This window comes from Silurus meridionalis, chromosome 21 (genome assembly GCF_014805685.1).
Source record: "Silurus meridionalis isolate SWU-2019-XX chromosome 21, ASM1480568v1, whole genome shotgun sequence".
Lineage (NCBI taxonomy): Eukaryota > Metazoa > Chordata > Actinopteri > Siluriformes > Siluridae > Silurus > Silurus meridionalis.
This window is the reverse complement of record NC_060904.1, coordinates 8,789,589-8,817,436: the sequence shown is the minus strand read 5'-3', so window position 1 is coordinate 8,817,436 and position 27,848 is coordinate 8,789,589. Positions and strand designations below refer to the sequence as shown.

At 38.9% G+C, this 27,848-nt stretch overlaps 1 protein-coding gene and 1 pseudogene across 4 annotated transcripts in view; both read left to right on the top strand.

The window, feature by feature from the left end:
• fam49bb (family with sequence similarity 49 member Bb) overlaps positions 1 to 6,760 on the top strand; it is a 65,152-nt gene extending 58,392 nt beyond the window's left edge. For all 4 annotated transcript variants that reach the window (XM_046833551.1, XM_046833548.1, XM_046833549.1 and 1 more), the window contains 3 exons: positions 2,911 to 3,037; positions 3,354 to 3,424; positions 5,931 to 6,760. In XM_046833551.1, the coding sequence (XP_046689507.1) occupies positions 2,911 to 3,037; positions 3,354 to 3,424; positions 5,931 to 5,994 (262 nt within the window). In that variant the 3' untranslated portion in view covers positions 5,995 to 6,760. The remainder of the gene's footprint in view (positions 1 to 2,910; positions 3,038 to 3,353; positions 3,425 to 5,930) is intronic.
• A 13,571-nt stretch (positions 6,761 to 20,331) lies between these two features.
• Positions 20,332 to 23,189, top strand: LOC124403657 (annotated as a pseudogene).
• The last annotated feature ends 4,659 nt before the right edge of the window (positions 23,190 to 27,848 follow it).

Here is a 27,848-nt window from a genome sequence, read left to right as displayed (position 1 = left end):
TTGCTTTAATTACTGCCTCAAGTCGACCTGGCATGGAGGTAATCAGGCTATGGCACTACTGAAGTGGAATGGATGCCCAGGTTTCTTTGACAGTGGCCTTCAGCTCATCTGCATTTTTTGGTCTCTTGTTTCTCATTTTCCTCTTGATAATACACCATAGATTCTCCATGGGGTTCAGGTCTGGTGAGTTTGCTGACCAGTCAAGCACACCAACACCATGGTCATTTAGCCAAATTTTGTGTGTGGGAAGGTGCCAAATCCTGCTGGAAAATAAAATTAGCATCTTTAAAAAGCTGCAGGAAGCATGAAGTGCTTTAAAATATCTTGGTAAACAGATGCAGTGACTTTGGTTTAAAAAAAAAAAAAAAAACGTGGACCAACACCAGCAGATGACACTGCACCCCAAATCACCACAGACTGTGGAAACTTAACAGTGGACTTCAAGCAACTTGGGCTTTGAGCTTCTCCACCTTTCCTCCAGACTCTAGGACCTTTTCCAGATAAAATATAAAACTTGCTCTTATATGAAAAGAGGACTTTGGACCACTGGGCAACAGTCGAGTTCTTCTTCTCTTTAGCCCAGGTAAGACGCTTTGACATTGTCTGTGGTTCAGGAGTGGTTTAACAAGTGGAATAAGACAACTGTCAAACTGTCAAATTCTTTGACACGTCTGTGTTGTGGCTCTTGATGCCTTGACCCCAGCGTCAGTCCATTTCTTGTGAAGTTCACCCAAATTCTTACATCGAATTAGCTTGACGAGCCTCTCAAGGCTGCGGTTCTCTTGGTTAGTTGTGCATCTTTTTCATCCACACTTTTTCCTTCCACTCAACTTTCTGTTAACATACAGCACACTGTGAACAGCAGCTTCTCTGGCAATAAATGTTTGTGGCTTCCCCTCCTTGTGAAGGGTGTAAACAATTGTCTATTGGACAACTGTCAGATCAGCAGTCTTCCCCATGATTGTGTAGCCTGTTAAACCAAACTGAGAGATCATTTCGAAGGCTCAGGAAACCTTTGCTGGTGTTTTGAGTGGATTAGCTGATTGACATGTCACCATATTCTAATTTGTTGAGAGTTTTTGTTAAATGTGAGACAAATTCAGCACAATTAAAAAAAACCAAAGACTTAAATTACTTCAGTCTGTGTGCATTGATTTTATTTAATACAAGGGTTTCACAATTTGACTTAAGTTACTGAAATAAATTTACTTTTCCCTGACAAATGTATTGAGATGCACCTTCATATATATATATATACAGTGAGGAAAATAAGTATTTGAACAGGCAGCTATTTTACAAGTTCTTCCACTAAGAAATCATGGAGGGGTCTGAAATTGTCATCGTAGGTGCATGTCCACTGTGAGAGACATAATCTAAAAAAAAAAATCCAGAAATCACAATGATTTTTTAACTATTTATTTGTATGATACAGCTGCAAATAAGTATTTGAACACCTGAGAAAGTCAATGTTAATATTTGGTACAGTAGCCTTTGTTTGCAATTACAGAGGTCATACGTTTCCTGTAGTTTTTCACCAGGTTTGCACACACTGCAGGAGGGATTTTGGCCCACTCAGATCTTCTATAGATCAGTCAGGTTTCTGGCCTGTCGCTGAGAAACAAGGAGTTTGAGCTCCCTCCAAAGATTCTCTATTGGGTTTAGGTCTGGAGACTGGCTAGGCCACGCCAGAACCTTGATATGCTTCTTACAGAGCCACTCCTTGGTTATCCTGGCTGTGTGCTTTGGGTCTTTGTCATGTTGTAGGACCCAGCCTCGACCCATCTTCAATGCTCTAACTGAGGGAAGGAGGTTGTTCCCCAAAATCTCGCAATACATGGCCCCGGTCATCCTCTCCTTAATACAGTGCAGTCGCCCTGTCCCATGTGTAGAAAAACACCCCAAAGCATGATGCTACCACCCCCATGCTTCACAGTAGGGATGGTGTTCTTGGGATGGTACTCATCATTCTTCTTCCTCCAAACACGTTTAGTGGAATTATGACCCAAAAGTTCTATTTTGGTCTCATCTGACCACATGACTTTCTCCCATGACTTCTCTGGATCATCCAAATGGTCATTGGCAAACTTAAGACGTGCCTGGACATGTGCTGGTTTAAGCAGGGGAACCTTCCGTGCCATGCATGATTTTAAACCTTGACGTCTTACTGTATTACTAACAGTAACCTTGGAAACGGTGGTCCCAGCTCTTTTCAGGTCTTTGACCAGCTCCTCCCGTGTAGTTCTGGGCTGATTTCTCACCTTCCTTAGGATCATTGAGACCCCACGAGGTGAGATCTTGCATGGAGCCCCAGTCTGAGGGAGATTGACAGTCATGTTTAGCTTCTTCCATTTTCTAATGATTGCTCCAACAGTGGACCTTTTTTCTCCAAGCTGCTTGGCAATTTCCCCGTAGCCCTTTCCAGCCTTGTGGAGGTGTAAAACTTTGTCTCTGGTGTCTTTGGACAGCTCTTTGGTCTTGGCCATGTTAGTAGTTGGATTCTTACTGATTGTATGGGGTGGACAGGTGTCTTTATGCAGCTAACGACCTCAAACAGGTGCATCTAATTTAGGATAATAAATGTTGTGGAGGTGGACATTTTAAAGGCAGACTAATAGGTCTTTGAGGGTCAGAATTGTAGCTGATAGACAGGTGTTCAAATACTTATTTGCAGCTGTATCATACAAATAAATAGTTTAAAAATCATATATTGTGATTTATGGATTTTTTTTTTCATTTCCCTTATTTGACAGAAGAGCTACTGTAACTCAAATCGCTAAAGAATTTATTGCTCTTAATGCTCGACAGGTCAGGGCTGTTTTGGCAGCAAAAGGGAGACCAACTTAATATTAGGCAGGTGGTCATAATGTTATGCCTAATCGGTGTATAACATTGTTCATGGACTCTTTGCAGCGAGTACCGTTGCCGTTTCAGCAGTGAGGCCACTGTGTCATTCTGTTTGCGTGTCATGGTGGGCGTCATCATACTCTATGACTATGTACATCCTGTTGGTGCATTTGCCAAGTCATCCAAAATAGATGTAAGTAGACTTTAACTATAAAAAAAACTTTTTTTTGCAAACAAGCTGATGCCAGAATGGTTTAGGTTAATATTAAGATTATATAGAAAGTTTAAAAGTTTCTGAATTCTGTTGCCAGATTATGAGTGTATATCTAATTAGACTTAAACAAGCACGGTTTTACTCATAATGCTTGTTCTTATAAGCATTCTTGAAATACATGTTACATATAGCACCTTTAAATAATCAAATCAATCAGAAATCACGAATCAAACTTTTTATCCATCAGAGTGAGTATAATTATTCTAACCTCACTGCAATATTTGTCACTGAACAGATGAAAGGATGCATTAAAGTTCTCAAGGATCAGCCCCCAAACAGTGTGGAAGGCTTATTAAACGCTCTCAGGTAAGTAACAGACAAGAAATGATCTGCACTGGAATCATAATACAAAAATGTTGGTCAGCACAGTCCAAGCACAGTGGTGTGTAATCTTTTGAATTGAAGAGAAAAAGTTTAACAAAAGCAATGTTATATCAAGTATGTGTTGCGAACCTAAGCATTTTTAATTGTATGCACACTCACACTGCGTTTCACTTTGACAGAACACCTGTAAATCTGCCTATTTATGCAGTTATCCAATCAGCCGATAATGTCAGTAGGGCGATGCATAAAATCATGCAGATGCAGGTTAAAAGCTTTAGAGAATTTTACATTAACCATAAGAATGAATGTTTACCAGAATATATACACACACTCTATCCATTTTTGTTGGGAACTCATGTACACCTGCTTGTTCATGCAATTATCCATTCAACAAGTCGGGCATCAGCAGTGAAATGCATGCAGATACAGTACAGGTCAAGAGCTTAGGTTAATGTACACAAAATATCGTGATGGGAAAAACATGATCCCAGTCACATTAAACATTGCAACAGTGTTTGTGCCAGATGGTCTGGTTTAAGCATTTTAGAAAGAAATGGTAACCAGTGGCATTTTTATTTGCAATAGTCTCTTCAGACTATACAGAACTGTGCAAAACAATTTCAGTTAACTGTAAGACAGCTTACAGAAACACCTTATATATTAAAGAGATTATAGCGGAATGTCCAAAATGTTAGAATCTGTGGTCATTCAATGAATACTCTTTACAACTGTGGTGAGCAGAAAGTCATTCAGAAATCACAGCACATGGATCTGAGCTCATGCATTGTGCTCCTGGCAGATGATAGGCTGACTGGATATTTGAATCATGAACATGCCACTGAAAGCATAAAGTGCATGGTGAGTGTGTATATATAACAAAAGGTGCTATCAAAGCTGTCATCTGTATGTATGTCAATTTTATTTGATTTGATTCCCATTTCTGTTAGTCATATTAAATATACTTTTTAAATTTATAGTTGAAAAGGCTCTCTACCAAACGTGCTGTGCAAAAATGTTCCATATGCATTATCAAATAAAATTTCAGCTTTGTCTAATCACCGGCTGTGCGTGTTAAATTTCCATTTTGAACGTTTATACTGAACAGGGTTGTGAGTTAGTCTGAGATTACAGGACAGAAATTTGGCCTCTCTTTAATATTTTCTTATTATTAAAGCTTTGCTATTTTTAGTTTGTTAAGTCGTCTATTACATTTTTATTTTAAATGTACAAAGAAAGAATTTCACTCCTTTAATGTGTGTTACAAGCAAAAGCCTCATTCTTTCTTTTCCCGTTTCTAAATGCAAAATGAGTAACACGTGAAAATACATTCCAACTATAGAGCTGTTAACAGACTTGATGTAAGTGCTTCACTCATACTCTAGACTACCTGCTAACAAGAAACATATGCAGTTATTTCAGAATGAAGTCACAGCAAAGAATGGAGGTTATATTAGGTACTCATGAGAGCTAAACACTAGTCACAAGAAGCTGTACAGTGCCCTCTAGCACATTGATTTCCAATATGCAGTCATTCGTTACTGGTGATGGGCATGATGTTGAGTGAGAAATTAGCAATGTAGCTTCTGGGCAGGTCTGCGAACTAACGCTTTGATCATAAGGTCACGGGTTCAATCCCCAGCACCACCAAGCTGCCACTGTTGGACCCTAGAGCAAGGTACTTAACCCTGTCTGGTCCAGGGGTGCCGTAACATGTCTGACCCTGTGCTCTGACCCAAGCTTCCGAAAATCACTGGAATACGCAAAGAAATTTCACTGTGCTGTGAAGTACATGTGACGAGTATAAAGCGGCACCTTTAAATCTGTCTTTACATATATGTTAGGAAGCTGGGGTCAGAGCTCTGGGTCAGTCATGATACTGTGCCTCTGGAGCATCGAGGGTTAAGGGCTTTGCTCAAGGGCCCAAAAGTGGCAGCTTGGTGATACTGTGGTTTGAACCCCCTAACCTTCCAATCAGTAACCCAGAACCTTAACCACTAAGCTACCAACTCCACTGTAATAATATAAAATGTAATGTTAAAAAAGTAATAACATAATAAAATGTAATAATAAATGTAAAATAAGTGTATATCAAAACCAATAATTGTTCATTCTTATGGTTTATAAATGGGCATTTTTGCATGAAACACGATGAGGCACTGTAATAATAAAAATCACTATAGGTACAAAAGTGTGTGGACTTTGTGCTTTTTGAACATCCCATTCAACAGTAAGGTCCAATCTTGCTTTTATAATAACCTCCATTCTTCTGGGAAGATGTTAGATTAGATTTTGGAGTGTGTTAGTGGAGATTTGTTTAAATTCAGCAACAAGGGATTTAGTAACTTGATGTAGCATGAGGAGGCTTGTGTTGCATTTACAGCCTCTTTGAAGAATCACATAGGGCCAGAAAAGTCAGGTGTCTACTTTTGTTCATATAGTGTATCCTCATAGCTATTTAATCTTTAATTTAAAATTGTTTTCTGGGCAGGTACACAACAAAGCATCTGAATGATGAATCGACTGCTAAGACCATCAAAAGCATGTTGCAGTAAGCAGCAGCTCGGGGATTCACACCACTGGCCTCACAAACGTGTTCAGGGGACACTCTCCCTCCCAAGGAACAGCAATGCAAAGAATGTTTTTCCCTTTTTTTTTTTTTTTTTAAACACCAGTAGGACAATTAACACTTTTAAAAGTGCATGCTTTTCGCATTTTTGGTGTTTCTCTTTTTTCTTTTTTGTGCCAAATAATTTTTTCCCCCCGAAATCTTAGTTCTACCCCATATGGCCATATTAATGATGGCAGCTACAAATTCGTCAATTATTTTTGTAATTATTGGGTTAATATTGCTTGTTTTCCCATAAAAGGGAGGGAGAATGCTTTTGACTTGAAAAAAGTATATTGATAGAGAAATATAAATATATATTTTATTTTGTTTGAATTAATATTTAATATTATGTGCTCTGCATGACACAATGTTGTATTTAAGGAAAAACAGAAACAACTAGTGTTTCATAATTGACTGCTTGGTTGTGTGAGAGTTCCAAAAAAAAAAAGGTTAATTTAAATTATGTTTTGCTATAAAGATGGTACTAGTAAAAAGCATTTCAAATTGTAGTAATGTTCAAATTTTATATTTTTTATAGGTTTTGATTTGTTTTTTTTTTTTGTTTTTTTTTTATAGCTGTGATTTTCTTCTTTGAAAACTAGTTTCAATATTTCTGGTGAATTAAAAGTAAATTTTTGATGTATGATGACATGAAATGTGATGTTTAAAAAAAAAACAATTAAAAGATGGTTTCATTTTTGTAACTATTAGTTTTAATTGTTTTCAGTGTTTTTTTTTTTTTGTTTGTTTATTTTGTTTTAGTTGACATTCGTTTGTACTGAAAAAAGCCCCAATATATTTGGTATTCATTATTTGAAACATTACAGTAGTAATGTTAGTAGTAAAATTTGTGGCTTGTTGTGTAATGATTGAATGTAATGTGTTTTTTCTGAAGGATGGCCAGTTTATTTAAAAAAAAAAAAACTCAGTTTAATGACTGTATGCAGTTATATTGAAATGTGTGTACAATGGATTGTACCAATGGCACTAAATTAATAACTTTGACATATAGTTGATAACTCATTAACATGAAAAACATTATGCTTAGCTTGAACAACAATTAGTATTTCTCAGAACATCCAGCAAGCTAATTATGGGCTAAAATGGGCAGTTGTAACTATCTAAACAATTTGGACAATTTTATGATGGCTAGATGAATGGCGTTGGAGCATAGTGGGGTTTCCCTAAGTGGTCCAAGGAAGAATCAGAAACAGACACAATATTAGGTGATATATATATATATATATATATATATATATATATATATATATATATATATATATATAAATAAGAATTTTATAAAGCACTAGCTTACCTCTGCCTTATAAGATGGTTAATCTGTTACTGCTTTTGCTTTAAATATGTTTTTGACTTGTGGTGAATGAGCTCCTGTCCTTTAAATTTCAATGCAGCAGCATTTTTCAGCAGGAAGACCTGGAAGAAGGATATAAGGAGAGAATTCTGGGTGGGGCCAAACAGAGAGCAGAGTGCAGGAAAATCTTTAGGTGTGATCCGAATCACTGCAGCACTGCTGCATTACTTTGTAAAGATTGAAAAGAAGAGAGGGGTGGGGTCGGGTGGGGTGGCGGTCTTGTGTTGTCTGGGTTCATCATCCTCTGCAGTGGCTTTAGAATACATTAAACAGAAAAGGCTGTGGTATTGAACTAGCCTCACTCTTCTCATTTTTTCCTGCAATATGATGATTCAGGCACTTACCCTAAAGACACAACTGTAACATTCATGCATGTTAAAAGGTTAACGGACTTTAGTAAGTAAGAAAGACTGTATATGATTCATACTAGTGAAATATATATATATATATGGAAAATGTTAGCCATTTGATTCCATGAATTTAAAGATTTAATAGGAGTTATTGTTAAACAGTCCTGCTTTTTTGCCTTTGTACCTCGTCTGCCTTGTCCAGCTCTTTTCAGCCATCAGACTCTTGATTGTCACTGCATTCCAGTGGATCTTATCCGGTCTTTCAGTGTACATCTTGAATGCTAGATGTTGGACCTTACACTGAATTTACCCACGTCACCCGCATGTTTCAAACTAGAACTAAAAGTGACCAGTGAGAAAAAAAAAAATCCTGCACCATACAAAATCTTTTCTAGACACCTAGTACATCATTATCTTTAAGGTCCAGGATCAGAGAACAAAAAAAAATAGATAATTTATTGTGCAGACTTAACCATTAAAAAAACATGCTGAGAGCTTAATACATCATCAGGGTTCTGAAGTGGATCAGGAACAGTGTATCTGTTGTATCTACTGCTGCGGTTTGGTGTTTTACTTTTCAATATAATTACTTTTTTAATATAATTTGAAAGATATTACTTTTTTAAAAGTGCAATTTCTGTGCTTTCTTACTGTCAGTGAGCCGATATACTCTATAAATGATCGCCTATTAGATCATCAAATTATTATAATCATGTTCCCAATTTGGACCATTGTGATAAGTTTATTAACTCAACAAATGAAACTTTGTGTGGGTGAGTGAGTGCTGTGAAGAAAGAAACTGGGAGGACTAGGAGGTATTAGCTTGGTGTTTAAGGCATTGGATTTTTTGGATCAGAGTTAAAATCCCAGCCTTATCAAGCTGCCACTCTTGGGCCCCTGAGAAAGGCCCTTAACCACTTTGCTGCTCAGTTGTATAAATGAGATCAATAAGGCAGTCTAAAAAATGCCTTGAATGTAAAATGTACATTTGAATGACTTTTTCACCCAACCTACAATACCTAATTTTGGGGAAATGCAGAAATTGTTCATTTACTTCAAGTGTAAGATTTGTGCTTGGTTGTAAATAATTGGTGAAAGTTTTTTATTCTGTTTGTTGCTCGGGAAGTGCAATTTGACAGAAAGTTTTAAGCATTAAAGTGAACCCCAGGATAAAGTGGTCTAAACAGTTTAGTTACAAATCATTTTCATCATATTGCAAATTAGAAACTAAATTTGATTTCAAGCTGCATGGAAAGAGAGCCTCCTGAGCTTTAGGAAATCTCTTAGTGCTGCAAAATTAACATCTTTCAACCCTAATAGAAGAAAAAATAATCATATTTATTATTGTAAATTAGGAGGAAGAGCTACACAGAAGCATATACTACAGTTGTATTAAGGGGTGTGGCAACAATGAGAAGTATAACGTTTAAACATGCCACATCAAATAAAAGCTTTTGAGTGGGAATGATTAAAATATTAATCTTATTAACTGTCAGCACAATCCCATTATTTTCCAATTAACTTGATTTTATATTGATATTTAAACATTTATTGGTGAAATATATATTTTTTTCTATTTCCACTTTTATATAATCTTTTATATAATTGAGGTTGAAAATGAATTGCTCATACACAGTGCTCACTTCCTCTTGGTAGTGAATGAGAGCACTCTTTCCCAGGTCATGGCATGCTGGAGAGTTGTCAGGCTGAAAGTGAGAGGAGACAGCGAGGGTTGTGGAGGATGTGGTTGGAGCCTGGGCCCCTCACAATGTGTCGGCTCAGTCAGCATGTGGTCCTGTGTGAACTTTACACGGACACAACTGCAAGGCTAGATTCACTAATACATTTCTTCTGATGCCAATGCCTTTCTAATATTTGGTCTCAAAGATAGCTCATACATGATATAGGCAAAAGTATGTGGACACCTCACACAGATATGTGGGGTTTCCCTAAATTGTTCTCTAAATTTCAGAATTGCAAATTGTACAAAATGTTGTATGCTGTAAAATGACAACTTTTCTACTAAAAGACCCAAGCAGGAACTAAGAGACACGATCATGTTCCAGCATGACAATGCACTATTGTACAAAGCGAGCTCTGTGAACAGCAACTGAGGAACTAAAGCTGGCATGGGATATTTACAAAGCTTATATTGCTGTGATGTTTACGTATCCTAAACTTTATTCCATTTCGCATATATATTTAAATGCTTTAGACATTCTGTTAGGGCTCTGTTTTTCAATTGCACATGATGTATACAGTATTCGCTGCCTTTTTGAGGGACAACATCGAGGTTATATTCTGATTTAATGAGAATCTTTTTATTTATACTCAGTTTAAAAAATGTATATATTTGACTACATGCAATGAACCTTCAATGCAACAATTCAGTGCATGACCTCTTACTGTAGCTACATTAAAGGACAACTAGGAACACTAATTACAGCCTCAAGTCTTTTGGATTATGATGCAACAAGTTTGGCACACCTATTTTTAGGCAGTTTCTCCCATTCTTCTTTGCACAACCTCTCAAGTTCCATCAGGTTCGATGGGGAGCGTCGGTGAACAGCCGTCATCCATTAGGTTCAAGTCTGGGCTCTGACTGGGCCACTCAAGGACATTCACAGAGGTGTCCCCTAGCCACTCCTGGTCACTCTACCAAACAGGCCTGATTAGTGGAGTGCTGCAGAGATGGTTGTTCTTCTGAAAGGTTCTTCTCTGTTCACAGAGAAATGCTGGAGCTCTTTCAGAATAACTATCGGGCCCATCGGGCTCTTGGTCACCTCACTGACTAAGGCCTTTCTCCCTGATCGCTCAGTTTGGCCGGTTGGCCGGCTTTAGGTGGTTCCAAACTTTATCCATTTATGGAAGATGGAGGCCACTGTGCTCATTGGGACTTTAAATGCTGCAGAAATTCATCTGTACCCTTCCTCAGATCTGTGCCTTGATACAATCCCAGAGGTCTACAGACAATTCCTTGGATTTCATGGCTTGGTTTGCACTCTGACATGCACTGTTAACTGTGGGACCACATATAGACAGGTGTGTACCTTTCCAAATCAAGTTGTAGAAACATCTCAGGGATGATCAGTGGAAACAGGATGCACCTGAGCTCAATTTTGAGTGTCATGGGAAAGGCTGTGAATATGTACATATTGTACATATGATTTTTTTCCCCCGTATTTTATTTGTAAGATTTCAAACACAATTATTTCATGTTGTCATTATAGATTATTGTTTGTAGATTTTCTGGGAAAATTATACATTAAATCCATTTCAGAATAAACCTGTAACATAACAAAATGTGGAAAGGTGAAGAGCTGTGAATACCTTCCAGATGCACTGCATGATTGCATGAGTTGCTTTGGCAAAAAACAACTAAACAGAGTGAATATTCTGGATGTCCTGATGCCCTCCTTTGGACAATTTGGAACATTTTTATGAATCTAATGCAATGCTGATGCACTACTTTTACTACTTAATAACAAACTTTTCAAAGAAAACGCAGAAGTGTCACATGTTCACTATCAATAAAGGAGTTAAACGGTAGCTGTATTTTCTTGTTTTTTTTAGTAAGACAGAGAAAGTGAGGATAAGAGTCAAGCCTGACAGCCAAACCACAACCTCCTGACTAGATTGCAACCCCACCTCTCCTGGGTTGTCTCTTCTAAGAATGACAACGTATTTCTTGAGACTCCCATCCCCCCAACAACACCACATATACAAGACACTTCCTCTAATGAATTCCTCTAATTGGCATGGTCTCCTCAAAGAGCATTTTACTGTAATGCAAGGTTTCCCAATCGGGTATGCTTGAACCACTAGGGGGTAATGATGCCATTTCAAGGGGTTTGCGAGACTGATGAAAATGTCAATGCCAATTAAATTGACATTAAAGCTTTTTTTGGTAAATCTGCCAAACTTTAATTTAAAAAATTTAAATTGTAAAGTACCAAACATTAAAGTGAAAGGTAACATACTAAAAACTTCATTTAAAAGGTAACATACTAAAAACTGCATTTACATTTTTATTGTAAGCCGCTAAAATTCGCTGGAACTACTTATGGGAAACAATATCAGTTCAGCTGACAAAAGATTTGCAGGCACTTCTATAATTGAAATCTAGCTAATTAATATAATTAATGATAGAATAACAGTGATATGTGTTTTGTACATCAGGTTTGCTTCATCAGAATCTAACTAAAGGCAAATGCTTGAATATTTGTAAAACAGTTTAATAGTCTTGTCAAAGAATGCAACAATGATTGTGATTCTTAGTGGTTCTGGTGTGATGTGTTTGTAGAGAGAATGTAGAAATTCTGTGAACATATAACCATAGCCAGCTAGCTAGTTTTTTCTTTGTGAATAATAAGAAACATTCTGTTGACTGTAAAGCAGAAAAGGCATGGAATGGCAATAATAAGCAGTTCTTCCATGTAGAGTGTTCCAGCAACATGCGACCCCAGCCTCAGGCTCTTGCTTCGTATTGGTCCATGTTGCCAAAATCGGTAGTATTTGGGGTTTAAAGTTTGCCTTTATGAACTTTGAGGAGGTGGATACAAAATTAACCACTACCAGAAAGTATATGGCTTTTTATTTAGCATTTTTGCTTCTCTTAAATTAAAATAACTGGACTTCTTTATGCTTTGCATCCACATACAAATAAAATAGGAAAATTCCCAATTTATTTGGGTAGTTGCACCAGCCATTGAAAGAGGTGAAATAGAGTTTTGCATGCCCCTTATTCAACACCATCTCCACCTGATCCATCTTTTACAAGCAAAATTTATTGTAGAGGCACAGAAAGCATAATCACCTTTAGTTTCATCCAGAGGAATAAACTTCTGTCCAACTATGCATGACCTTGCAGTGTTCTTTCACACCAACTGTCATCACATACCACTCAGCCAGCTTTCTAATACAAGTACATGGTGATACATGCCACTCCAATTTAGCTGAGGTGTAAAAACTCTTTGTTTCTCTAGTCATCCAAATGAGCCTGTTGGCAATGATCCATAGAGTTTATGCCTGCTGGGCTGTTTCACCCCTTTCTGGCCCCTTTTCACAGTTTGTTCTAGGAAAGTAAGTAAGAACAAAACAGTTACTCCATCACAACTGTTATGTTCATATCCTGTAATCTAATTGGCACAGAGAGGCGTTTGTATTGTCAGTATGCAGAACTGTGGGGGCTGCAATCATGTCCACCCAGAGGTTTCCTGTCTGTAGTGCTGCCTCAGTCAGGAAGATAGAGAAGCCCACCCCTCATCTTACTTAATATTCTGTTCACTGTTTAAAAGTGCATGTCACATTGGCTCAAACTTTCTTAACACTACAGAAATGCACTAAAATATCTTAAAGTATTCCCTTTGAATAAAGAATGTACAATGCCAGGTGTGCACAGGTCGTAATATCAAATGTTTTTGACTTATGTTTTTGTTGCCCTATTATACCATGTTCTCCATGTCATAATATAATGAAAGTCCTCTAATGACAGTCCAGTGAAAATGACCATGTTCTTTTGTTGGCATTAATCAGTCCGATCTTAGCTCATGCAAGAGTCCCATAAACAGAAACAGTGTTTAAAATTAGCTTAAGGTAATATTAATTGTTTTCTGTCAGTTAGCATGTTTTTATATTATCAACAATACCACTGTACCCATAGCTTTTGGACAAGCAGACTATTGATAAAAAAGTTTAAAATATAATTTCTGTCAGAACTTTGTTATTGACTGTGTTCGGTCAGAAAAAGCAGTAAATCAGCTGCTAGTGAATATTTCTTCAGAGACCACCAATCTCACCTAAAAAGATGAGATTTCCTTAAAGCGCATTTTTTTGTTAGTAAAAGCAAAATCAGGTAAAAAAAAATAAAATTATCTTTAATCTCAGCACAAAATATATTCTAGATTTTTTTTTTACATATATTTAAAAATTTTGTTTGTTTTTTATACTTTTACAATACATTACCAGTATTTCACAAAAGTGAGTACACCCCTCTCATTTCAGCAACCATTTTATAATATGTTGTCAAGGCACTGCTATAGAAATGAAGAGTGGATATATTTTAGAGTAGTCAATGTGCAGCTTGTTAGTAGTACAGATTTACTGTCCTCTGAAAATAACATACAGACATTAATGTCAAAATAACTGGCAAAAAATGTAAGTACAACCTAAGGGAGCATGTCAAAACTGTGTCCGAAGTGTCAATATTTTGTGTGAGCACCACACACATCTGCACTGTCTTAATCCTCCTTGGTATGGAATTCACCAGAGCTGCACAGGTTGTTGCTGGAATCCTCTTCCACTCCTCCATAGTGACATCACAGAGCTGCTGGAGATACATGACACTTTTCCACTTTCCACTTTAGGATGCCCCACAGGTGCTCAATAAGGTTCAAGTCTGGGGACATACTTGGCCGCTCTATCCCCTTTACCTTCAGCAAGGCAGTTGTCATCTTGGCGGTGTGTTTGGAGTTGTTATTATGTTGGAAAACTGTAATTTGCCCTGCTTCTGAAGGGAGGACATCATGTTCTGCTTCACAATGTCATAGTACATGTTGGAATCCATGTTTCTCTCAATGAACTGCAGCTCCCCATTACCAGCAGCACTCATGCAGCCCCAGACCATGATGCCACCACCACCATGCTTGACTGTAGGCAAGACACAATTTTCTTAGTTCTCTTCACCAGGGCATTGCCACACATGCTGGACACCATCTGAGCCAAACAAGTTTATCTTAGTCTCATCAGACCACAGGACATGGTTCCAGTAATTCTTGCTCTTCTGTGTGCAGTGTATGGTCTGAGCACCGACAAGCAGACCTTCCACTTCTAAAAACCTCTAACGTAATGCTGGCAGCACTGTATTTCAAAGCCAGCTTCTGCACCTGATGCACAGCATGATGACAAGTTTTATGATTGACCCTTGCAAAACCTGTTCCGAGTGGAACCCATCTTTAAAAAACTCTGTTTTAGGGTGTTACTGATCTTTTCTATAGACTCAGCCATCTTTGTGGAGAGCAACAATTCTAATTCTCAAATCCTCAGAGTTCTTTGGCATGAGGTGCCATTCAATTAAATTAAATTCAATAGATTTTTATTTGTATAACGCTTTTAACAATGAACATTTACACAGCTTTACACAGATAATGTGGTGATAAAAATAACGCTAAAAAACGCTCAGGAGCATGTTTAACTCGACAGAGAAAGTGAGAGAGAGAGAGAGAGAGAGAGAGAGAGAGAGAGAGAGAGCAAGAGAGAAAAGAGGGGTGACAGGAAGAGAAGGATATAGATTATTATGTGTCCTTATTGTTGTATGAAAGGTAAGGACACTGTGCATTTGGGGACTCCGGTAAGATTTGCTATTGCCTCATAACTAAAAGGGAGAACCAGAAGGTAACACAGATATGAGGGATCTCTCTGATAAGAGACGACCACCACCGTCAACAAACCTGAGTGAACGTGTGAGAGTAAGGGGTTGACAGCATACAAATATCCCAGTTAACTGAAACCTCCGAATCTGCTCCTTTACCCAAGAAAAATCTACTGATAAAAGGCTTGACTAAATTTATAGGTTTTCAGCCTTGACTTGAACACTGAGACTATGTCTGAGTCCCGAAAACTGGTTGAAACGCTGTTCCATAACTGTGGAGCTTTAGAAGAGAAAGATCTGCCCCCTGCTGTAGTCTTCATTATTTAAGGTACCAACAAATAGCCTGCACCTTTCGATCTAAGTAGGCGTGGAGGATAATATTGGTACAGAAGTTCACTCAGATACTGCGGTGCGAGACCATTAAGTGCTTTGTACGTCAGTAGTAGTATTTTTTCTAATCAATGCGAGATTTAATTAATTAATTGCTGAAGCTTATTTATGCACTTACTTGAAAACCCAGACAGTAAAGCGTTACAGTATCTAATCTAGCAATATTTCTAAGGTGAAAGAAGGCAATCCTCGAGCTGGTCTTGAACGCCTGCTGAGTGGTTTGTATGCTGGGGTCAGCATAACAGAGATGTGGTCTGAGTAACCGAGGTGGGGCTTCGCCCGGAATGTTTGTGTAAACAACATCCAGCGTGTTTTCTCTTCGGGTTGCAAAGTCCACATTCTGGTGACATTTAGGGAGCACAGTCCTGAGATTTGCATGGTTGAAATCTCCGGCGACAATTCGTCCTGTAGAGTATGCTGAGCGCTTTCTTAGCATTAGCGCTAGGTGGAATGTACACTCCGAGCACAAAAGCAGTGGTGAATTCCTGGGGTAAATAAAAAGGTCTACATTTCACAACCATAAACTTCAACAGCGATAAGCAGTAGGTGGAAACGAGAACAGAGTTCTTACACCATTCTGTGTTGATGTAAACACACAGACTGCCGCCACAAGTCTTACTGCACAGAGCTGTATTTCTGTCGGCATGAAACACGACTAGCCCGTCCAGCTGAATGGTGGCGTCCGGAACTCTGTCGTTCTGCCACATCTTAGTGAACACAAAGACACGCAGAGTAACATGTTGGAGTCTGATGTAGGTCAATTTATTGTCTAGGGAGCAGACATTTGCCAGCAGGAGAGATGGTAGAGCAGGCCGGCTAGGGTTAGCTTTTAGGCTAGCACTAGCCCCCACTCGCTTTCCGTGCTTCCGCTTCCTCACACAGCGCTTTCAATTCCCCCTCCTCCGTCCGCCCGCCAATTGTGTTGTGTTGTGTTGTTGAGGTTGTTTCTGAGTTCCTGGAGTGTTTGGCGATGGTAAGCAGGGACACTGGTTGCTCCAATGTCCATATGTTGCATAAGGCGGGCTACAAAGTGAAAGTAGCACCATTTTTGGTCTGGAGTGGCTGATGCGAGCTACTGCCGAGCTGCCATCTTAGACCAAGTTTAACTACCAGTTTGAATGATTTAGGTAGATGGCCAGTGCTAATGGAAGATTTTATCAATTTTAAAACAGGTTCAATTACCTGTGAAATTATCTGTTTAAAGAAACTTGTAGGCAAGGGATCGAGAATCTTCTTCTTCTTCTTTCGGCTGCTTCTATTAGGGGTCGCCACAGCGAATCATCTGTCTCCATACCACCCTGTTCTCTACATCTGCCTCTTTCACATTAACTACCTGCATGTCTTTTCTCACCACATCTATGAACCTCCTCCTTGGCCTTCCTCTTTTCCTCCATCCTGGTGGCTCCATCCTCAGCATTCTTCTACCAATATAACTCATGTCCCTCCTCTGCACATGTCCAAACCATCTCAATCTCGCCTTCCTTACCTTGTTACCAAAACATCCTACATGGGCTGTCCCTCTAATAAACTTATTTCTAATCTTGTCCATCCTCGTCACTCCCAACTAAAACCTTAACATCTTCAGCTCTGCTACCTCCAGCTCCGCCTCCCGTCTTTTACTCAATGCCACTGTCTCTAATCCATACAACATCGCAGGTCTCACCACAGTCCTATAAACTTTCCCTTTCATTCTTGCAGATACCCTACTATCAGAAATCACTCCTGTCACTCTTCCCCACCCACTCCGACCTGCCTGCACTCTTTTCTTTACTTCCCTAACACGCTCTCCATTACTTTGCACTGTTGACCCCAGGTACCTGAACTCCTCCACCTTCTCCACCTCTTCTTCCTGTAACCACACCACTCCACTGCCCTCCCTCTCATTTACGCACATGTACTCTGTCTTAGCCCTACTGACTTTCATTCCCCTTCACTCCAGCGCGTACCTCCACCTCTCCAGGCTCTTCTCATCCTGCTCACTACTTTCACCACAAATCACCATATCATCCACAAACATCATAGTCCAGGGAGATTCCTGTCTGACCTCGTCCGTCAACCTGTCCATCACCACTGCAAACAGGAAATCCTTGATGCGGATCCTTGATGCAGTCCAACCTTTACCCTGAACCAGACCGTCGTTCCTACTACACACTTCACTTCTGTCACACTGTCCTCATACATGTCCTGCACCACCCTCACATACTTCTCTGACACACCTGACTTCCTCATACAATATCACAACTCCTCCCTTGGCACATTGTGTATGTGTGGATTCTAAATCCACACATACACAATGCAATTCCCTCTGTCCTTCTCTATACTTCTTATCAACATTCTCAAAGCAAATAAGGCATCTGTGGTGCTCTTCCTCGGCATGAAACCATACTGTTGCTCACAGAGGGTCACCTCTTCTCTCAGCCTGGCTTCCACTACTCTTTCCCATAACTTCATGGTGTGACTGATCAACTTAATTCCCCTGTAGTTACAGGTCTGCACATCTCGCTTATGCTTAAAGATCAGTACCAGCACACTCCTTCTACATTCCTCAGGCATCTTCTCACCTTCAAGAATCTTGTTAAACAATCTGGTTAAAAACTCCACTGCCATCTCTCCTAAACATCTCCATGCTTCTACAGGTATGTCATCTGGTCCAACCAACTTTCCACTCTTCATGCTCTTAATCGCTGCTCTCACTTTCTTCTTACTAATCCTATCCACATCCTGCTTCACCATCTTCACATCTTCCAACCTTCTCTCTCTCTGATTTTCCTCATTCATCAACTGCTTAAAATTTTCCCTCCACCTTCTCAACACACTCTCCTCACTAGTCAACACATTTCCATTTCTATCCTTTATTGCTCTAACTTGCAGCTCGGTCCCTCTGCCTAGCCAATCGGTACAAATCCTTTCTCCTCCTTTAGTGTCCACCCTCTCATACAGCTCCTCATATGCCTTTTCCTTGGCCTTGGCCACATCCCTCTTTATCTGTTGCCGCATCTCCTTGTACTCCTGCCTACTTTTCTCATCACTCTGTTGATCCTACTTCTGTTTTGCCAACCTCTTTTCCCTTTTGCTCTCCTGCACTTCCTTATTCCACCACCACGTCTCTTTGTCTACCTTTCTATTTCCAGATGTCACACCAAGTTCTTGTCTAGCTGCCACCCTCATCACTCCTGCAGTAGTTTTCCAATCATCCAAAACCTCTTCACCATCACCGAGCCCCTGTCTGACCTCTTCCACCTCTTATAGTCCACCTGTGTGCACCTTCCTCCACTCTTATACGTCACCTTATGATCATCCTTCTTCCTAAAATAAGTATTCACCACTTCCATTTCCATCCTTTTAACAAAATCTACCACCATCTGCCCTTCTACAGGCCTCTCCTTAAAACCATACCTACCCATCACCTCCTCATCACCTCTGTTCCCTTCACCTACATGCCCATTAAAGTCTGCCCCAATCACCAATTGTTCTTTCCTAGGTACACCATCTACCACTTCATCTAATTCACTCCAAAATCTTTCCTTCTCCATCTCACAGCTGACTTGTGGAGCAAAGGCACTGATGACATTTATTATCATCCTTCAACTTCCAGCTTCACGTTCACCACCCTATCAGAAACTCTCTTCAGCTCCACTACACTCTTACTGTACTCTTCCTTCAGAATCACCCCTACACTATTTTTCTTTCCATCCACACCATATTAGAACAGTTTAACCCCACCTCCAACGTTCCTGGCCTTACTCCCTTTCCACTTGGTCTCCTGAACAAACAACATATCTACCTTTCTCCTCTCCATCATATCAGCTCTCTCTTTCCCTTTACCAGTCATATTACCAACATTTATAGTACCAACCCGAACTTCCACTCTCCTAAACTCTCCTTTTCCTGCTGTCTCTGTAGACATCTTCCTCCTCTCTTTCTCCTCCTTTGGCCAACAGTAGCCCAATTTTCACCGGTACCCTGTCGGCTAACGATACCTGTGGTGACTTTGGTAACCCAGGCCTTGACCGATCCGGTATGAAATTCTTATTTGTGATCCGCATATTTGATTTGGCACATGTTTTATGCTGGATGCAATTCCTAACGCAACCCTCCACATTTATCCAGGCTTGGGACCGGCACTAAGAGTGCACTGGCTTGTGCCTACCTAATGGCAGGGTTAGGCAAGGGATCGAGAATGCAGGTGGATAATTTTGATGAGGCAATAAATGAAATTAAGTCATTCTCTTGAATAGGGGTATAACTTTGTACTTTGTTTTCTGTTATAATTACACTGCTGTCTACAGGTTTATTTATAAAATAGTTTGGAATTATATTAGTCGTCTGGATTTTTTGCCTAATGCATTCAACTTTATTATTAAAAAAAATCAAGAAATCTTTACTACCTATTGATGGTGTGCAGGTTAGTGCAGTGCTTTTATTTCCTTTTAATTCTTTTACCGTGCAGAATAAAACTCTAGGATTTTGCTCGTTGTTTTTTATGAGGGTGGAGAAATATGCTAAAGTACTTAAAATAACTCATGAGGCTCTCCTTACATGCTATTTGAAATACTGTCAATTTGGTTTGACAACATTTACGTTCTAATTTCCGAGTGGTCTGTTTCACGGTGCGCGTATGGTCATTCTAGGTATTCAGGGGCCCAGTCGAGCTTTGCGGGGTCAGACGGAGATCTAATTAATATCGACATTTGTGAAAGATTAGTGATAAAACTCGCTGCTGTAGCTGATGTGAATTTACGCTTAACACGGTAACGTGGTGAGGTACTAATGCAATGACTGATGCAGATTTTAAAAGTGATGAGGTAATGATCTAAAATAGCTTCAGACTATGGAATTATGACTACATTTATTATTTTATTTTATTGCCATGTTGAAAATCCAGTGGTCAGGAGGACAGAATTGTACTCAAAGCAACACATTTTAACTGCTCTAATACAAGATACATAAATTTATATGATCCTGTAAAGCAGACAAAAAACGTGAACATGAAGAAGAGGACGTGGCTTTGCATGGTTGAACGGCATATAGCTGTTATCTCTTAGGGTGTACTCACTTTTGTTGGCAGCTATTATGACAATAATGGTTGTATGTTGAGTTATTTTTAAGAGGACAGTAAATCTACACTGCTATACAGGCTGCACATTGACTATTCTAAAATATATCCAATTTTCATTTTTATTGTATTTTGAGAAAAAATTATAAAATGGTTACTGAAATGTGAGGGGTGTACTCACTTTTGTGAGATACTGTACATATAAGAAACCCCGCACAAGAACTGCAGTTTTGGACACTGACCCAGTCCTCTAGCCATCACATTTTGGCCCTTGTCAAACTCAAATCCTTACGCTCACCCATTTTTCCTGCTTTTAAGACAACAACTTTGAGGACAAAATGTTCAATTGCTGCCTAAAATATCCCACCCACCAACAGGTGGGTCATAATCTTATGCTTGCTCAGTGTATGTAGTGCATCCCCAGAGTGAAGAGAATTTAAAGGACACCAGTTTAGAGTAATCTCACTATTAAGTGTTAAAGGCAAGATTTTTTTTTAGTATCTTGTCGCAATGACTAACAGAGTTCCTCCTGAAGAAAAATTATATTGATACATCTGTGCAAAGGGGTAGTATTCCGGGAGTGCCTGGAGTGCATCACACAGGAGCAATCACACTGGAGTGATTACACAACTCATTAAAGAGGCTCTGGAAGGGAGAGGAGACCTTACCGTGTTATGGTTGGACCTTGCAAATGCATATGGATCCATACCCTACAATCTGATTGTGCTCGTTTTCTGGCGACATCATGTTCCCAGTAAAATTGTGGACCTGATCCTGGACTATTACAGCAACTTTAGGATAAGAGTCACCCTTGGGTCAGGTACATCAGACTGGCATCGGCTTGAGAAAGGCAGTGTTACTGGCTGTACCATCTCCGTTATCCTTTTTTGCCCTCGCAATGAACATGCTTGTCAAGTCAGCAGAGGTAGAGTGTAGAGGCCCTCTAATGAAGACTGGATTGCAACAGCCCCCAATAAGAGCCTTTATGAATGACCTGGCGGTCATCACTTCATCTGTCCCAGGTAGTAGGTGGATTCTTCAAGGGTTAGAGAAACTCATTAATTGGGCATGGATGAGTTTTAAACCAGCAAAATCGAGGTCATTAGTGCTCTAGAGGGGGAAAGTTGTGGACAAGTCCTGTTTCTTGTTGAATAGAGCCACCATTTCATCCATCACTGAACAGTTAGTTAAGAGCCTTGGCAATCTTTACGATAGTAGCCTCAGGGATTCTGCTTGAAAGCCAGCAAGAAGCTTTAGTTTTGGCTCAGTAAGATGGATAATCAGGTCTTCCAGGGAGGTTTAAGTCCTGGATTTATCAGCATAGTATTCTGCCCCGGATCCTGTGGCCTTTGCTAGTGTAGGAAGTGCCAATAACGACGATTGAGGCCCTGGAAAGAAGGATAAACAGTTACCTGCGAAGGTGGCTTGATTTACCTTACTGAAGTCTTACTGAAAAGTTCATGGTGTCAAGAACACAGGAAGCATGGCAGTACAGAGAGTCTAGGAATCCCAAGGTGGCAGCAGCTGGCATACAGGTGTGCACAAACAAGAAATGGAGCGCAGAGAAATCCCTAAAAGTGGCTAAGTCATGGTTAAGGCACAATGCATTGGTGGGGCAAATAGCAACAGGGCGTGCAGGCTTTGGCTACTTTCCAGTTATGAAAATTGACAATTCGCAAGGTAAAGAACAGCAACATCTTGTTTAGCAGGAAGTGTGGGCAGGCGTGGAGGAAGAAAGAGCTAGCCGGGTGGTGGGATTGGGACAACAAGGAGCTTGAACTAGATGGGTTACTGTTCGGCAGCGTAAGATCACCTGGGGTGATATTTGGAAAGTAGATTTCTATCTTATTAGGTTCTTAGTCCAAAGTGTCTGTGATGTCTTACCAAGTCCTGCAAACCTCCACCTCTGGAGAAAAAGTAAGACACCTTCCTGTCTCTTTTGTTTGGGAAGGGGATTGCTAGAACATATCCTCAGCAGCTGCTCAAATGCCCTTGGAGACGAATGCTATCGTTGGCAACATGACAAAGTGCTTAAGGCAATTGCTTAGAGCTTAGCCATGGCCATCAATGTCAACAAAGGCCATTTCAAGCCAAAGACCATCCAGTTTTTAAGAGCCAGAGAGAAAGCCCACCCACAATCCAGAGTAACGGCTGGTCTTCTTACTTCTGCTACAGACTGGCAATTGCAGGTGGATCTAGATAAGCGGCTAAAGATCCCTACGAGAATAACATCTTTACAACTTCGTCCAGACGCGATCATTATCTCAGATTCCATCAAGCAATTGATATTATTGGAGCTCACTGTGCCCTGGGAAGAGCGCATGGAAGAGACCAACTAAAGGAAGTGGGCTAAGTACCAAGAGTTAGTTGAAGAGTGTAGAAGGCAGGGCTGGAAAACTCGTTGTGAGCCGTTGGAGGTGGGCTGAAAAGGTTTTGCAGGGCGTTTACTCTGCAAAGTACTTAGTCTACTAGGAATTACTGGGGAGGCAAAGAAGAAGGTGATTGGAACCGCAACTGAAGCACAGAGAAAGCCACTAGGTGGCTTTGGATTAAGAGGGCAGAACCATGGGCAATTTCTACTGGGACACAGGCCGGAATCTGATCAACCCCGGCTTGGTTGCCTGGATGAGGGTGTCTGATGTTGAAAGACCCAAAACACCCAATGACCCAGGATACATCACTGATGATGTGTCCCAGTGCATCTGCATGATGTATTTTGTAATATTATAGCAGCATTAAATTCTGAAACTTAATGTTCATTGGTACTGTCTCCACTTTCTTCTGCATGGTTTTTATTTGAATAAGGAATTGATCATCTCTGGACTTTTATTTTTATGAGCTAACATGAAACATGAGAGTGGACATGTACATTAAATGGTCAAAAGTACTGAGACACCTGATTTTTTCAGCCATATGTAGTTCTCCTGATGCCACAAAGTTGGAGACACACACTTGTATAAGTTGTTTTTGAATGGGTAACATTAACATTTTTCAAAACCTGTTTAATGACAGTTGACAATGCTATTGTGCACAAAGCCAGCTCCATGAAGATATGGTTTACGAGGTTTGAAGTGAAAGACCTTGCTGTCCCCAGGCCTCCTCACTACATTAGTACCTGACTTCACTAACAGCCTTGTGGCTGAATAAACATAAATCTCCACAACTGCAATTCAAAATAAAAAATGGCATTGTAATTTCCTCTTGTCACATCAACCACATTGGAATATAAAAAATACAGCACCAGCTCATACATGCATATGGAAAATGACAGCTATGCACATAAAAAATATTTAAACATAAACCTGAGCAATGGTTCTTAAAGTCCAGTTATGTGCAGTGCCTGGCAAAAGATTGGAAACATTTAGTGTTCTGTAGTTCTGAGACACATACATGTTTCTTTTTGTTTATTTGCAACAAACTAGGTTAAAGGTAAAAACAAAAAAGAATTGGACAGTAAATGACTGAACCAAATTTGACCATTTACGTTCTAACAGAAGAACTTATTTAAAACAAAGAACAGGAAAGAAGATGTTATAAAAAAAACCACATAACCACAGTCAAACATGGAGGTGGAAGTTTAATGGTTTGAGCATGTTTTGGAGCAGGAAAGGTTAAAGACATTTTCTGGTGAAAGGAATACTGAACCGTTATTGCTCCTATTTCATACTTCCACTCCACATAATTCCATCAGGAATACCAGTTGTAAATACATCAATACAATGACATGATTCTGCAAGTGTTATTTAGAGAGCAAACAGTCAGTTGGATTTTTGTCTATCATCGATCACTGCACCTAAATCTTATTGAACTGGTTTGGGATAAACTGCATCACAATGTCAGAAAGAAATATCCAACAAGAAAAAGAAGAAATTTGTAGCATATAGAATGCATGTGTTTCTCAAATTATAAAAGACCAGTTGTTTCCAAACTTTTTACAGGCACTGTACATTGTTATTTTAAAGGGATGAGTCTGGCATTTTCCCAGGTGAAAGTAGCAAGATAAATTCTTTTTAAATACAATCAACATGCATAGGTACCATGTTTTTTTTCTATGAGAGTGTATTAGGGGATTTTTTTTTTAACTCGAACATTAGACAAGTCAAGTCAAGTCAAGTCATGTCAAGAGGTCATTAAAGTGAAAACCCCCACTGCCCACTTATTACAGTCATTACAACTTATATTCATTATTGTTGAGCTACACAAAGTACTATTTTTTTTTGACACAGCAACTGGATTACATGAAATAGGACAAGCAGATTTTGAAGTATCTTTGTTCTCTGATTCCAGAGCACAGCCGTTTAGATTGCATTCACAACCACAATCTCAATGCACACAATTTCCAGTTTAAAAAAAAAAAGTTTAATCAGTCAGCGAAACTGTGGCATTTCATCACACTGTGGTTCAGATGGTCCTGCGACGGTTACTCTTCTGTTATAGCTATATTAATCATTGAGGCAGTCCCCAATGACTTTGCAGTGTACCCTGAGGATGTGAGCTGGGCATTCTGCAGTGTTAGTTATGTCCGATTTCATGAATGGAATGCTGAACAGTATTGTGGGTTGTGTGAAATTGTACTGGAGGTAACTCCCCGTAGCCACAGAGGTTTGAGTTTCAAGCAGGCCTTCCTGATCAGGGTTTTTTTTTACTACTGGCCATGTGTCCTGTAAGTAAGGTTTCTGTCAGAAAAGAGGATATTGAGACACTGAAGAGGAGGAAGTGTGAAAGGGAACTGTCATTCAAAAAAACTGACATGGTTTAATGACAAGTACAAGAAAACAGTAAAGTTGTTACATTTCAGCTTGTGTGATAAGTTGCTTCCACTTTGCATTATGAAATACTGGCAAATCTTACTATATTCAGCCAAAAAAAATTACTAATGTTTGAATACATTGGTAAAACTTGTCTTTTATAAAATAACAATATAATGAAAAGAACTTAATAATGAATGTCAGATAAGACTTTTTGAGGCAATAAATAAGCATGTACTATTTGGCTCATTATGCTAAAATTGCATTGCTCCAGTTATACCTATTGTGTGAACCTGTTAAAATTAATCATACACATTTCTCCCATTAAAATAATCTTCTAATGTTTCTATAGGAAGCATTTTGCTGTTTCCCCACTGTCACATGCTTGTTATGTACTAAGTGAATTAATTTAGAGATGGATAAGTCGATTCCCCAGTTACCATGATGATTCTGTCTTTGCAAGGACACACACACACACACACACACACACACACACACACACACACACACACACACACACAACCAGTAACAGTCTCCAGGTCTCCTGCAAACGTGGGTGTGTGCACTGAAAATTAATTAATAAAGGGAATGTATTAGGGTTGTCTCTTAGAGCTATTAGAACTATTGTCTCAATATAGGGTAATGATTATGTGGGATATAAACATACTGTACATACACTTGAACACACACACACACACACACACACACACACACACACACACACACACACACACACAAAATCATATGGTTTCTACATTTTAAAATTCTATCAATTATTTGCTGTCTGTAACACTTAGCTGGTGTTGCATCAGGTTTCCACTGAATTGTAATAAAAGTAAACAGTTTTATCCATGCTTACCTTTATCTAGTTGTACTATTTATGTAAATATGCTTTGTTTGTCTTTTTGTGTAATTTGCCAAACATTGTCCAACAATCCACTATATATAAGTCCTTCAAATATTCATAATGGTTTTAATATTAGAACTGAATGCGGTAATTTCTAAAACATATTTAAACAAACAATAATTTGTTTGTTTGTTTTTCTGAACCCATCTATTATGCCTTGGAAAACACAGAAAATGTAGAATTAAATTAATTTAATTAGATTGTGCCCTGTGCATAGAAAGCAGTCTGAGTAATTTATAGAGAACAGTATATTTTAAGTGCAATTAAACTACAAATATATTGCATTTCAGAAATGTGCACCACAATTTTTTTTCATTTGCCAAAATATTTTTGCCCAGTTTCAACTGAACTTCAACTAAACTGGCAACACTCTTAAATCGTTCTTTAAACAACAAAGTAAAAATATTGTGACCTTTTTTACACACTTGTGTAATCTAAATCTTAATAATAATAATAATAATAATAATAATAATAATAATAATATGCCTGGAATGTCTCATGTATTTAACTATTCTTCTATTTATATGTCACATTATCTCTTTATTCTAATAATTTTAAGAATTAATCTACTTTAAATGATTGAATTGAATTGCTTCTAAAACTCTAACATCTTGTGAGCAGTTGGTTTGATCACTTTCAATGTCAATAAAGGATTGTGTAAATGCACCGTCTTAAAGAAAAGGAAATCAGAAACTGTTTAGTAATATACTGTATATTATAACTATTATTGATGCTATGGTTTTTGTTTCTTGATCAGCACCGAGGCATTTGTAAACCTCTTTCAATTGCAGCCAAAGTTTCAAACATCTAACATCTTTGCTGGTATGTTGCTAAGATGTTCTGAAGGGTTTTGATTTGTTAACATCCATTGTAATATTTGAATGCAACAGACTACATGACTTTCTGCAAACCCACCAACAAATTGCATGTGTTAAATTAAAGCAACAAAACATGTGAATCAAATGGTTCCTTTGTCCAAGTCTAAGGAGTGTGTGGTCTGACTTTTCTTCAGTTCCCCACTCACAACTTCGGTTCCTTACTGCAATTATTTCCACTAACTTTTTTGGTAGAAAAAAACTTATAACGGTGGTTTCATCTTATCCTGTAATATGCAACCTCTTGTAAAATGTGTAAGGAAGTGTGTACTTAGTATAACACATTACAAAGAGAAATAAAGCTTTGAAAGTGGTAGCAGAAATGATTAGTTGTTCTGGTAAGTGTATGTAGTAAGTCAGATAGCAGGATGCAGGCTATACATTTTGGCTAGTACTATTTCTGGTCAGAATAAAACACAAAAATGTTGCACACTGCAAGTAGCAGCAGTAGTGGTGCTACACTCCTACAAACTACACAGGGCACATGAGACTTGACCCCCTTTTTCTTGGGTGTATCCTTTCATTTAGACAATGCCACACACTGCCATGTATACTGCCACATTAAACTATTGCATTACTATTGCAAATTAGTTATGAACAGATGGACTACACTGATCATGTCACGTTTTAAAATTTAAAAGTTTTAGTAGCTATCAGAACCTTACCAACACTAGAATGAATTTATGGTTTACAACATGTAAAGTGATAGGTATCTCATTGCATACAAAGAG